This window comes from Melanostigma gelatinosum (assembly GCF_949748355.1).
Source record: "Melanostigma gelatinosum genome assembly, chromosome: 16".
Taxonomy (NCBI): domain Eukaryota; kingdom Metazoa; phylum Chordata; class Actinopteri; order Perciformes; family Zoarcidae; genus Melanostigma; species Melanostigma gelatinosum.
The window spans coordinates 2,198,331-2,212,535 of record NC_136649.1 but is presented as its reverse complement, the minus strand read 5'-3'; the positions used below and the strand labels follow the sequence as shown (position 1 = coordinate 2,212,535).

Below are 14,205 nucleotides of genomic sequence, written 5' to 3'. Positions count from 1 at the left end.
TTATTATAATTAGGAAATGAATGCCATTAAAACATGAAAATCAGATGCGTAAAGCCGGCTGATGAATATCTTCTGCCTCAGGTCCATATAGAAACTAAAAGTGCCAGCCAGATGTTTGAGCTGATCAAGAAGAGTCTGAACCACACTGAAGCTTACCCTCACCTCCTGTCTGCACTGCAGCACTGTCTCATGATGCCATGTAAGACTGGCTGTCTGACTTCTTTACTTTTCATTTATTTAAATCTCCATGAAACGACCCATGATCTGTCTGTCTGCAGTTAAGCAGAGCAGTACCACTCTTCATTACTGGGTGTTGTTGGATCGGATAGTTCAGCAGCTGGTTCTGCAGACGGACAAAGGGGAGGACCCCGATGTCGCTCCACTGGAGGACTTCAACGTCAAAAATATTGTACGCATGTAAGTTTCTGGGGTTTCTTACTTTGGGGAGCATTAGTGCAGCAAACTCTGCAGTTTTTAGTAACGATAACAGGTGAGATTCAAACACTACCTGTGGAATAGTGCTCTCTAAGAGGAGACCATTCAGTTTATAACACGTTTATAACAGGTTGCTCAGTAATCTGAATGGTAATCATTATAGCTCTAATAGTAATCCTACAAATTCTTAACAATTCCGAGAAATGCCTTGTTATATTTTAGAAACCCAACAGTGATTTGAATAATTAACCATAAACATACAGCTCAACACAATTCACCTCTTGCTGATGATGTAGTGAAGTCAAATAAATACCTAAATAAAAACATTTGATTTACAAAAACATCTTTGTTTTGTAATTTTGATCAAAAGAAGTGAGTAAGTACATCTAACGTATAAAGCAACACGTTCTCACTCTCACTGTCTTTAAAAACAAAACGTCCGTTTTCACAGCAAAACACTTGCTTAGCTTAAAGGCAACAAAAGCACTTAGTTAGCTTTAGGAAAACATTTAGATTTGGGTTTGAATAAGTAAGATAAAGTCAAGTAGGATGTAGTAATGTCATGTATTTTATAAAAGCTATGTAGGTAACGTTGCTTTACCCAATGTCAAGAAAAGGCAACATTGGCTTTTGGTTTCACACGGGACATGGACACTGGTCTCCTGGGTGATAGTAATAAGGAATGTTTTTGGACAAAACAACCGACTCTGACCTTCTAAGAAAATAACAAATAGATTGTTTGCCTGTGACTATTTTTACATCATTAAACATATCAAGCCTAATTTCTATGGTGCTATATTTCTAAGTAATGAATGAAATACATTTTGATCGTTACATTTTAAGCCTATTAATTTGTGTGTAGTAGTGTGTAGTAGTAGTAGTAGTATAGATGCAAATCATGTTTGGAAAACTTCCTTCAGTTGTATGTGTGTGTGTCTATAGGCTCGTCAAGGAGAGCGAGGTCAAAGAATGGAAAGAACAAGCTGATAAAACGAGGAAAGGTAAACACTCACCATACACTATACAGCATATAAATGTAGTAGAGAGGACTAGAACTCTGAATCCTGTTTACCGTACCAAAGTGGAAATGGAGGACTTGGACAAGTCAGTTTGATGAAATAATTTATCTTTCATAATTACTGCAGGTTACAAAAGAATAATCATGAACAATGCAATAATCTCTGTGTCGGTGTCACTTTACATTACAGCGCAGTAATAACATGGTGATAGTGGGGAAATCGTTTGATAATAAAGAGGTAATAATTAAGTAATATCATGTAAGTAATAACCAGGTAGCTTGGCGTTAACAAGGGTAATATCCAGATAATATCGATTGAAATGTATGTAACAGGGTAAGTGCTTAGTAAGTGTTTGGCTAATTTCACTATGTAATCAACAAAACCCACAAAGCCTCGAAGCCTGCAAAGTTGGCTCATCAAGGTCCCAGCACGTAATCATGACACTCGTGGTAAATAAATCAAGATGGAGCACGAACGGCCAACACATTGATCGACTCAACCGTAGTCGGCAGAATGAAGAACCTCCCGTAAGTCACCTGTCTCTGTCTGTCCCACCTTCTCTCCAGAGCATCACAACTTGCAGCAGCGTTTTGAAAAGAAAGAGAGGGAGTGCGAGGCCAAGAACGAGGAGAAAGAGGACATGATGGTGATGCTGAACAAGCTGAAAGACAAGCTGGAGCGAGAGAGCAACGACCACAAGCAAGCTCGGCTGCAAGTGGGAGAACTGTCTGCTCGGCTGCAGCAGCTCAGCTCTGTATGTCCGCCAACACCACCAGATACAAATGTTACTGATCCTTTTCTCACAGTGTCCGTCAGATCCCGTCTCCACAATGATAGTGTCTCGGTCATCAGTTCATAATGGATGCAATTCTGTTGTCTTGTTAGACGTCCAGTGTTCCAGGAGGACCTCCTGTGTCTTCCGGTGGTTTAGTCCCTCCCGGTCCCGTCCCGGCCAGCCCTTTTTCTTCTCCTCCTCCTCCTCCTCCGCCACCTCCTCCTCCAGGAGGCCTGCCAAGTTTTGGCATGGCTGCATTCGCCCCGCCTCCTCCACCCGGAGCTCCACCGGGAGCTGTCCAGAAGAAGAAGAATATTCCTCAGCCATCCAACCCTCTGAAGTCATTCAACTGGAGCAAACTGCCTGAGGTGTGGGATGAGTGTTCCTGCTGCTACACTACTGATACTGTCACTACTGCTGTTATATTATACCACCACACAAACTGCATTTACTTGTGCAGTACAACATGTTCTCACCCCCATCTCTCCAATGCCCCACTTGGTCAGTGGCCCTACAATTTTTGGTCGGTTTTGGAGTTTTACTTCGTTTTTAGGTTCATTACGCAACAAAAGTATTTGGTTGGGTTTAGTAAAAGACTGTGGTCTGAGTTAAAATAAGTATGTTTGTTACGTAAAATGCATTTTGTTACATAAATGGCGTTATTTAACAACGTAAGTTACATAACACAGTTATGGCAAAATAAGTCCACATTGACTGGAACGCCAGTGTCGTGGATGTGTTTCCGTTACAGTGAGTTGAAAGCCCGGTGCATCTCATACAGATGTTAAGGCTGCCTCGGTTTCTTCCTCTGTACTATAGAGCTCCATTACGACACATCAGTGAGCCACGCTGTTGCACACGTTCCTTCATTACCATTAACACACACACACTAGTTTGTTTTGACTCAATCCCATATACACCGTCCTGCTGCCTCAAATACTCACTAGAGCACCAAATATGGATTATCCACCGCTGAAAATAGTCCCCAACAAAAGACACTATTCCCCCCTGTTTTTAATAATATTTGATAAAAACTACAGTGACCAGCTGTTTGAGGAACCTTTCTAAACTAGACGATGTGGAAACCTACTGACTGGCTGGACCGTGTATGTTACACAGCCATTGGTAAGAGTATAACATGAATTTCTGGATATGAAATCTGCAGCTATCTGTAGTGGTCCCAGTAATATTTGTTCTTAAAGTGTCCTGAAGTAACATATCACATGATGTCTTTAAAGGAATACTTCACCTACAAAATGAGCATTTGTATGAGTTACTCCACCTGAGTTACCTTGAACTCTTCAAGAAACCGTTTCTAGCTGAACGGAGAAACTAAAACCAGAGAAAGGTCTTGATCAGCATTTTTGCTTGACCTTTATTACCTTTAACATTGTTTCCGTTGGTGCCTGCTTTGCTTCAGTTCAGCCCAAAATGAAAGTGTTATGTACAGTATTTGTGAGTGTCTTCAGAGGGAACCAATGGGCTTGGAGCTCAGGGCCATAGAGGGAAGTCACACTGTATTTTCGTTTGTTGGATTTATTGACAGTAAGAAACATCTAGAATAACATCCGATGCTCGAATCAGCGAATGACCAACAACAGCTGACGCTGTTCTTTTGGAGTAAACAGCTTAAATCTCTGGAAGAAGAAGTTATTTGAACCCTGAATAAATGTTTTGTTGACGAACACACACATATTGTTTGTTTCAGAACAAGACAGAAGGAACCATATGGAAAGAGATCGATGACATCAAGGTGTTTAAAGTTCTGGATCTAGAGGAGCTGCAGAGGACCTTCTCAGCTTACCAGAAACCACAGGTATCAAATACCGACTCTGCATAACATCTGTCATACCGTCAGCAGCACTGTCATTTTATACTATGTTCATGCATTCTTTGAGTCATTGCCTTGTCTTTCCACCTATATTTCTATTCATTGTGTCACAGACACTTCTCGTGCTCAGTCGAATGAAATTTTGTAGATTTTGTTGCTCTGTTTGTTTTGAAAGTTATCTTAAGATACTAGTATACATGAATGAATTGTCAAGTTCCCAGTCTTATTACAGATTATATTGTATTGTACAGCATTTAGTTGCATTCTATCGTTTTTCTGTGTATCAGCAGAAGGATGCTGAGGATGAGCAGGCTGTTGTGAAGAAAGTCAAGGAGCTGTCAGTGATCGATGGTCGCCGAGCACAGAACTGTAACATTCTGCTCTCACGGTCAGTGTGTAGCCTAGAATGATTATCCAAACAAACTCCTCTCTGATACAGCCTCAATACAAACATGTGCATGTTATGCCCGTGTAACGCATTGCTTTAGGGATTCATTTGAATTCAAAACCCCCGTATAAGAAAAGTAACGTGAATGTTCGTGTTGCAGTCTGAGGCTGACCAATGAGGAGATCCGCCGTGCCATCCTGACCATGGATGAACAGGAGGACTTACCTAGAGACATGCTGGAGCAGGTGCCAAACATACACTCAAAGTAACACAGTATACATATATTGTAGTGCTGGGCAACGATTCAAATATTTAATCGCGATTAATCGCATGGATTTTTTGCGATTAATCACATTGTTATGGCAAAGTTCAATAATGAATTCAAAAGTAGTGTATTGCGCACTTTTATTTTAAAAGTACTGCTATATGAACAAAAGGGCAATAACATTTGATTCACGAGATGCAGGCAGCATGTTTCATACTTAATGTGAATATAATTCATACTTTGTTGGCATCTTATTCTGAAAACCGGATGTTCATCTGAAGAAACCGGATGTTGTCGCTGAGATGACCACGGAGATCTGAGTGTCTGCTGACTTTACCGCAGCGATGTCCAGTAGTCTCCAGGGAGAGCAACAGCTGGTGCAGCTTCTCTCTTTATTTATGCCCCCCCCCCCGACCAGAAGCAGAAGTCGCCTTTTCTCTACGGCAACCCTGAAGGGACATCATATCTCCAATACAAAACGATAAACATGAGACAGTCTGTTACAATAATAATAAACTGACTATAGGATGTTTGCTGGCTTTTATCCCACTGTCATCCTCTTGTTGGTATCTCTATGTATTGTCTCTCGTCTTTCAATTAAAAAAATGAATAATTATAATACATTTTTTAAATGCGTTAACGCGCGATAAAATAATTGTCGGCGTGAATTAATGAATGTGTTAACGCGAAATTAACGTGTTAACTTGCCCAGCACTAATATATTGACATTGTTGTATAAAACTACATGTACCGTGATTTGAGCAGCGGCTCTTCAGATGATATTGAAGAAGCCACTGTGATGCGTGCTTCTAATGGAAGAAAATTGTATTTATTTAGGACTCATGGGTGTCTGATCAATATATACATAAAGAACTTATCAAATTCATTACACATTTTTATAGTGTGTGTGTGTGTGTGTGTGTGTGTGTGTGTGTGTGTGTGTGTGTGTGTGTGTGTGTGTGTGTGTGTGCGTGCGTGCGTGCGTGCGTGCGTGTGTGCGTGAAGCTTCTGAAGTTTGTTCCTGAGAAGAGCGACATGGAGCTGTTGGGAGAACACAAGCACGAGCTGGAACGTATGGCCAAAGCAGACCGCTTCCTGTATGACATGAGCAGGTACACACACACACACACACACACATGCATAAGCAGCAACCCAGCCTGTATATGTCTTCCAGCAGAGACTGCCTATAAGAAATGCGCTCTGCCCTCGAGTGTGTCCGTTAGGAACAGCTGTACCTAGAACTATAACTAGTTCTGTTTGAGCATGACCCGACCGTAGAGTGGGTCCAGAGTTGTTTGCCATAGCAGCACTGACCAAAGGTCACGGTGTCATTATTAGGACCGGGATGTCATTTCGCAAAAATCCCCCTAGCTTAAATCGGGTTGGGTTCACCGCAAGTCTTTTTTCAGAATCAGAATCAGAACCGTTTATTGCCAAGCAAGTTTTCACCTGCAAGGAATTTGTCGTGGCGGAAGGTGCATAACATTCAACAATAAACAATAACACTTAACTATCAAATAACACTTAACTATCAAAATAACATAAACTATCAAATAACACTTAACTATCAAAATAACATAAACTATCAAATAACACTTAACTATCAAATAACACTTAACTATCAAAATAACATAAACTATCAAATAACACTTAACTATCAAAATAACATAAACTATCAAATAACACTTAACTATCAAATAACACTTAACTATCAAATAACATTTAACTATCAGAAACAGTCAGCACAGTGCAGGAAATAGAAACATATTTGAAATGTACAATAAGATATGGAATATAGGATATGGAATGAAGTGCACACAAAAACAGATAACAGGACCGTAAACCAAGTGAAGTGTATGAATGTTAAAAGTGACGAGTGTGTTTAAATAGAGAGACGGGGATATGCAGGGGAGAGACCAGAAGGGGAGAGACCAGAAGGAAATGTCCTGGGGATGACAGGTCAGTGGGGGACCCGGGCTCTGTTGATGAGCCCGACTGCCGACGGGAAGAAACTGTTTGTGTGGCGTGAGGTCTTGGTCCTGATGGACCGCAGCCTCCTGCCAGATGGGAGGGGCACAAATAGATCATGTCCCGGGTGGGAGGGGTCGGCAACAATCTTTTGTGCTCACTTCAGGGTCCTTGAAGCGAACAGATCCTGGAGGGACGGCAGATTGCAGCCGATCACCTCTCAGCAGAGCGAATGATGCGCTGCAGTCTGTCCTTGTCCTTGGCAGTGGCTGCAGCGTACCAGACCGTGATGGAGGAGCAGAGGATGGACTCAATGATGGCTGTGTAGAAATGCACCATCATTGTCTTTGGCAGGTTGAATTTCTTCAGCTGCCTCAGGAAGTACATCCTCTGCTGGGCCTTCTTCGTGATGGAGCTGATGTTCAGCTCCATTTTTAAAATATGTGCACTCATTCGCCTCTTTTATTTCCAGTTGAGCAGGAACGCTTCACGTTACAACCAATGAGCGACTGTTGTGCATAATTTGAATACCGACGTTTGTCTATTGCCGCATTAATTGGGCTCTGGTTGGGTTCAGAATGTATTTACAATAACAGAAACACACAACACACAACACACAACACACATTCAAGTTTCTACTCCACCATCTACTACCGACCGAACCTGAATTAGCACAGTAATCACAAAAGCGCCGCTCTTTGTGGTTGAGCGTGACGGACAGATGTGGAACCTCCAGCAGTTTGTGTGGGGGCCCCTCGGCTGTGGCTGCTCTGTTTCTTGACGAGGAGCATTCGTCAGCTTTAGACAGCTCTTTCCTTTACTCAAGCTCGGCCCAGGAGAGTGTGAGATTTTCTGGCCTCTTCAAGTTGGACATGTTGCCGGGAAACTATCTGCTCGTTCAGCACAGCAGCACTGTGGAGGCAGCTGAGATAGCTCAGGTGGGAGGCAGCTAACTTCTCTCAGGACCACTACGTCGACGGCGTTGTTACCTTTGTCCCGGTTCGGAGCTGGTGTTGTCTGAGCTGTAGCTCCGTCGTTCTCACGCTCCTTGTTCTGCTTTGAAACCATCACATAGCACGAAACTATTTCCTCACCATCAGCAGCCTCGTCTTCATTTCCAGACACTACAATGCATTGCGTTACCGTGACAGTGAGCTCATATGAACTCTTTTCAAAATTGTGGCTGTGATATTCACAGTAACAGTGAGACAACAGCGCCACCATGAGGCCTAACAATTATTGACACCGTTGAAAGCACAACATTGTTACAATTGGAGGAGTTTCATTGAATGAAATTAATGAATCAGAGACGAGTGTAATATAGTGCCAGGTTGCAAACCGGAGAAGGAACTTTATGCGTTTAAAGTGTGTAACATTTAGGAGCATCTAGAGGCAGAAATGGAATGTAACATTAATAAGTATGTTTTCTTCAGTATAAAACCTGGAAATAACGATCATTATGTTTTTATTTGCTTAAAATGAGCCGTTTATTTCTACATACGGAGCCGGTCCTCTTCACGAAGATGGCTGCCATGTTCATACGGTAGACTAGAATGGACAAAACCCACAGGTATTGACTTTCTGACCGTGGTTGGAAAACACAGGGTGGGAACACCCTTGTTTTGGTCTCCAGGGCTGAAAAACCCAAACACGGAAAACCTCTGTTGGTGGTCTTGAGGAGCTGCAGTCCTCATTTCTCCACAAACGGTAACTTCCACTGTACATTTACTTGAAAATCCTATCTCTCCAAGGACATTCGCGTTTTCACGTCTGCCGCTGCACATTCTCCTATACGCGCTTGGCACACTCAAATAGTTTCAACTGGCCGGCGATCTGTAACATCACAGCTCGAGGCCTCTAAATCCTACACACTGTTTCTTAAAGGGTTTACCTAAAAACCAAAGTCTACGTAGGATCTGCAAAGACCTTTGCTGCGTAGTTGTGCATTTCATCACATAAGTATTTACATAGTGATATATAAGCTAGTTCCCCCTCCTCCTGCTAACAGCTGCCAGTGACAATATTTTGCTGTCTCATTTGTGTCCTCCCCAGCATCAACCACTATCAACAGAGACTCCACTCTCTCTACTTCAAGAAGAAGTTTGCTGAAAGGATGGCCGACATCAAACCTAAAATCAAAGGTGGGCTACTTCCAAAGAGTGTTTATGTTCATTTGAATCTGCGTGTCACTATGTGTCTTTAAATTCTGTTTTGTAAAATGTTTTTTTTAAGATATCAGATATCAGATATTCCATTATTACTATATATATATATATATATATATATATATATATATATATATATATATATATATATATATATATATATATATATATATATATATATATATATATATATATATATGACATTGCCTCCTCGTCTCTGCGCTCTCAGCTCTGAGTCTGGCGTCCAGGGAGGTGGCGCAGAGCGGGATGCTGCGGCAGCTCCTGGAGGTGGTCCTGGCCTTCGGGAACTACATGAACAAAGGACAACGGGGCAACGCCTACGGATTTAAAGTATCCAGCCTCAACAAGATAGCTGACACCAAGTCCAGCATTGACAAGTACAGTTCACAGCAGGGCTTTGTACATCACAGCAGGAAGAAATAATACAGGAACCTGGTGTTGTTCATAATCTGCTTATAACACTGTATAATGATAAATATAAGTGCTCATAAATATCCATAGTATTTTATAACACCAATCACAACCCATTATGATGCATTTTACAATGACTTTAACATCAAGTATCATACTACTTCATAGTTGCTGGTCACTCACTGACACAGGGATTATATCTGTGGCAGGCCGTGCATTTTATGCCTGGACCTTCTGTGTTGTCCTACTACAGTTGAACAGCTACGGTGCAGATGCATGAATCCGTGCATGACGGGATGCTGCGTCATTAACGGACAATGCATAGTCAAATCAACGTAATTAACACAATGACACCCACGAAGTCATAAGAACCAGTCACATATATTCATATGACAACAAAGCATGACACATCAATCCAGCAAACCTGCAGCGGATCCACGCATTCCACCACACAAGAGCACGAGCCATCAAATATTATTCATAAAAACGTTACTGCAGTTTGTCACTTACCGAATTCTTTGTTGACAAAGAGTTTAATCCCAGTACATCGTTTCGGTTCCAGTAAGAAGTCCTTCTCGATTCATGGACGCCAGTGACAGTCGCGCCTCCCCAGTTGTATCTCGCCGGTCTACGGCGGCCGGTTCGCAGTGGGGCCGGGATCGCACCTCCGCCGGCCGGCGCGGCCGACTGCTGCCGGCAGGGATCCCAACGGGATCCCTGCCCTGGCCGCCGGCCGGTACCCCACCTTCGCCGGCCGGTATCCCACCTCCGCGGACCGTGCGAGCCTGTTCGTTGATCTGTAGATCCACTCAGGTTTCTCCAAAAGTTTTCAAAAGCACTGTAGTGTCCTGCTGTGCTATGGCGTCCTCATGTTAGCATAGCATAGCTCCAAACACCAAGATGCTCAGATGAATGAAACACATTCCCAGACATAAAATGTGCGACGCTGTCAGCCAGACAGCTGTGCAATGAGAAAATAAGCTAATGGGGAAAAAGAATTACAATACATGTAGTGTATTTATGAAAAAATATTGAATTATAAAATAGCTATAACTTTGTGATTCAGTTTAGGCCAGCAGAGAAGGCTTAGCTGGCCCTGACGGCCCACCACTGGATTATATGTATTATAATTCTCATAGTTCATCAGAATATGTTTACAATGCATTATAAGCACAGTTATAATGTGTTATAATGTAATTATTCTAAGTGGCTAGTGGGTGCTTTAAACCAAGTAATGAAATTCCTGATGTATGGGATAATATGATACGATATATGTATACGATATAATATGATATGATATATGATTACAACCTGGTTATAAATCACTGTAATTCGTCATTATTTACTTTAAGAAAATTCGATATAAAAATCAAAAACAAAACATGAAACGTGAAAATGTTTAACAGGTCATACCAATTTGACCACCCTGAATGATGAACTTTTACATTTCACCAATGAAATTATAGACCACACCTGAAACAACTCTACCTGTATAATGACACCGTGCTATAAGCAGATCACATGCATTATAAGTATGCTTATAATACATTATAGACATGGGCTTGCAAACAAATTCAGTGAGTGACCAGCAATTATGAAGTAGTATGATACTTGACATGTTTATGAGGGATTATAACTATAATCATACAGTGCTATAAGCTGATCAAGACACATTATGTTTATATTACATTATCAACATCGGCGTCATAGAAAGCGTCGCCATGATTGTTCATTTTATCTGTGTTTTTTACAATGACGAGTCAAATGTCTGCTGTGGAGAAAGGTCTATTTGTAAGTTTGCTTTGAAAAGTCGTGATAAACGATTGACTGCTGAATGTACAGTATGTGTTGTGTGTTTGTAGAAATGTCACTCTGCTCCACTACATGATCACTGTACTGGAAAAGAAGTACCCGAAGGTGGCAGCTTTCAGTGAAGAGCTGCAAAATGTGCCAGAGGCTGCCAAAGTCAAGTAAGAACGAGCGGGGACACTCGTATTGTCGAAGTAATACATGCGGAATCAAGTCTATTGGAGTCAAATTTAAAGGGCCAGTGTGCAGTATTTTGGGGGATCTATGAACAGAAATGGAATGTAATATTCATAGCTATGTTGTCATTCTATCACCTGAAGCTAAGAATGGTTGTGTTTTTGTGAGTCTGACACTGCTGTGTTTCTACAGTAGCCCAGAATGGACAAACTAAACCCTGGCTCTAGAGAGCCTTTCATGTTTTTTTACGTTACCTAAAGGCCACCATAGTTCTCCGACACACTTGTAAAATGTGAGCTACAGAGTTTAAAACCATGGTTAACCAGCGGCCATCTGACTTCTGTTGCCCCTATAGTGGAGTTATTAAGGTTAGCACGGCCTTTAAGCGAGGTGAACAGCATTACCACAGTCTTGGAGAAGGAGGTGTGGTGTATTGACGAGGTGTATTAAAACTCTTAAGTCTGTACTGCGCAAGTGCGCTACAGTTACTATGAAAGGACCGTGTTCACTGAGGTCCAAAAAGCATTTGTAGTCATTAACCATATCACTTAATGTGATCAATATACCACAGGAGGTGTGAGCAGAGGGGTATTCAGTTGGTTGCAATCTGCAAACCTCACCGCTAGAAGCCACCAAATCTTACGCACTGTCCCTTTAAATGTATTGTCAGCATGGTTTAGTCGTATATATGAAACCAGTTGCGGTCTTCTGAACCATCTCGCCTAAGTATACAAGCTCTGTGCAGCAACACTGGGATGGTACCAAACCTGGCAACCTCACTGTGACAACAAGACTTGTTGAACTGTTGACACCCCAAGAAATATTTCCGACTACACCTAGAAGCAAAAAGTCCAAAAAAAGTTTAAAATGTTATATTCATGATATGCAGCTGTCACGTTACTCATTATCTCCATCCTCCCATGTGTCCCTCCGCCTCTTGCACTGTCTCTCCAGTATGACAGAGTTGGAGAAGGACATCGGCAGTCTGAGATCTGGCCTAAAGAGTGTTGAGGCGGTGAGTAAGCTCAGAGTGATTTACAATCTGTTCTTTGCCCATAGTCGCCCCAATGGTCTGTAAATCGATAGAAGCAATGCATGGATAATATTCAAACATGTGATTATCATTCAGTGTGTTCGTTCATCTCCAGGAGCTGCAGTGCCAGCGGGGTCAGTCCCCTCAGGGTCCTGCGGATAAGTTTGTCCCCGTGGTCAGTCAGTTCGTCACCGTGGCCTCCTTCAGCTTCTCGGAGTTGGAGGAGTCGCTCAGCGAGGCCAAAGAAGTGGTGAGTAAAACAGATCGTTGTTATTCACATTAATTTTGTCCCGTTTTCAGTCTCGGCCTTCAAAGACTTTGAACATCGTCGTAATACTGAAGGAATTCTGCACACCAAGTTTGTGTTTTATTAATTCATTGTCCAATAATTATCACACACCAAATCCAATGCATGTTATTCTGTTTGTTGCAATGCAAGACAAAACTGAATAAATTACGTCGGTCCCAAACGGGGCTAATGAATGAATGGCATTAGCAAGAAGCTATCATAAAGCTGCCTCGAGGACAATCACTGTCTAATCTTTCCTACGTCTTTTGTTTTGGAACCATGCAATATTGCAAGTTCTTCTGTGACCTCCTGCCACAATCTGTCTTTTAAATCTTGTGTTACTTTGTTTATCGTGCTTTGTGCTGGGAAACGAAACCCAGTAAATCAGCTCATCAGATGCCGTTTTGGATGATGAGGTTTTCATGTACGGCGGCTGTGAGTGGTCAAACTATTTTGACAGATGCAAAAAAACCTGTTCCAACAACGGAGGAAAAAACACGAACTTGGTGTATAAAGGCCTGAAGCAGATTCAGACAAGAATGTAGCAACTGACCAAATGATCACCTTCCACCATCATCTCTCCTGTCAAAGTTTGTAAAGGCACTGAGACACTTTGGAGAAGACTCGTCCAACCTGCAGCCAGATACCTTCTTTGGGATCTTCGACACTTTCCTCGCAGCTTTCTCAGAGGCCGAACAGGACAATGAAAGGATGGCCCGACGCAAGGAAGAGGAGGAGAAGAGGATACTCATGGAGACACAGGTTGGAAGACATTGTCAGAGAGAAATGTCGTGAGTTTTGATAGGATGCTAAATGTATTTGAATTGTCCTTTACCAGGTGTCAAACATAGTGGTTAGATAAATAAAAAGTCACTGACATTGCCTACCTACTTTCCCTGTGTCCATATACTGATGATCACCTCAGTCATAGATCAACGTACAGTATGCCCATCTGTCCTCTCCTGTCCTGACCTCTCTCTCCTCTCGTCCAGCTGAAGAGAGACAGGGAGCAGAAGGCGAAGAAGGCCAAAGCAAACGAGGAAGAGGGGGGCGGTGAGTTTGATGACTTGGTGTCCGCTCTGCGCTCCGGAGAGGTGTTCGAAATGGACATGTCCAAAATGAACCGTAGAAAACAGCGGAGACATAACTTGTTTGACGGCGGCCGGGAGAGACCGGTAACAGAACTGAACCAGCAGGAGGACTCGGTGTGACCTCTGAATGTATGGTGTCGCTGCCGACAACAGCAGACACTTGAGCTGTCTGAAACTACAATGACAATGTATCTGATGTCACGTCATGAATGTTTCTGAATGTGTGGACCTGAAGCAAAAAGTAACAAAGAGACACATGTTCTCAGATAGAATATGTGAGTCATTATAGTACGATAATTATATCCTTGTATATTTGCTCAAGTTTGCACAACTCTGGTTTGTGAGTTCCATTAGAATTGTTAACTTAAGAAAATCTGTCAGTTCATCTCTAAAACATTCACTGATCAATGTAATATTCATACTACATTTTAAAAATGGATGATTTAGTAACTGTCAACAATAAAGTTCTGACAGTTTCCTTTCTGTGTTACTTAAAGTTCCTTAAAGTGTTACTCCGTCCATTTTTTT

The 14,205-nt window shown here is 42.0% G+C and overlaps 1 protein-coding gene across 1 annotated transcript in view; it reads left to right on the top strand.

Annotated features, from left to right (window-relative positions):
• Nucleotides 1–13,913, top strand: part of LOC306789953 (disheveled-associated activator of morphogenesis 1-like) — a 33,283-nt gene extending 19,370 nt beyond the window's left edge. The window contains exons 11-26 of the mRNA XM_079286058.1: nucleotides 82–199; nucleotides 279–417; nucleotides 1,378–1,436; nucleotides 2,021–2,208; nucleotides 2,340–2,597; nucleotides 3,938–4,045; nucleotides 4,348–4,448; nucleotides 4,609–4,693; nucleotides 5,719–5,825; nucleotides 8,734–8,822; nucleotides 9,076–9,244; nucleotides 11,141–11,248; nucleotides 12,219–12,279; nucleotides 12,413–12,547; nucleotides 13,178–13,348; nucleotides 13,579–13,913. Coding sequence (XP_079142184.1) covers nucleotides 82–199; nucleotides 279–417; nucleotides 1,378–1,436; nucleotides 2,021–2,208; nucleotides 2,340–2,597; nucleotides 3,938–4,045; nucleotides 4,348–4,448; nucleotides 4,609–4,693; nucleotides 5,719–5,825; nucleotides 8,734–8,822; nucleotides 9,076–9,244; nucleotides 11,141–11,248; nucleotides 12,219–12,279; nucleotides 12,413–12,547; nucleotides 13,178–13,348; nucleotides 13,579–13,797 — 2,115 coding nt within the window. The 3' untranslated portion in view covers nucleotides 13,798–13,913. The remainder of the gene's footprint in view (nucleotides 1–81; nucleotides 200–278; nucleotides 418–1,377; nucleotides 1,437–2,020; nucleotides 2,209–2,339; nucleotides 2,598–3,937; nucleotides 4,046–4,347; nucleotides 4,449–4,608; nucleotides 4,694–5,718; nucleotides 5,826–8,733; nucleotides 8,823–9,075; nucleotides 9,245–11,140; nucleotides 11,249–12,218; nucleotides 12,280–12,412; nucleotides 12,548–13,177; nucleotides 13,349–13,578) is intronic.
• Nucleotides 13,914–14,205: the final 292 nt, after the last annotated feature.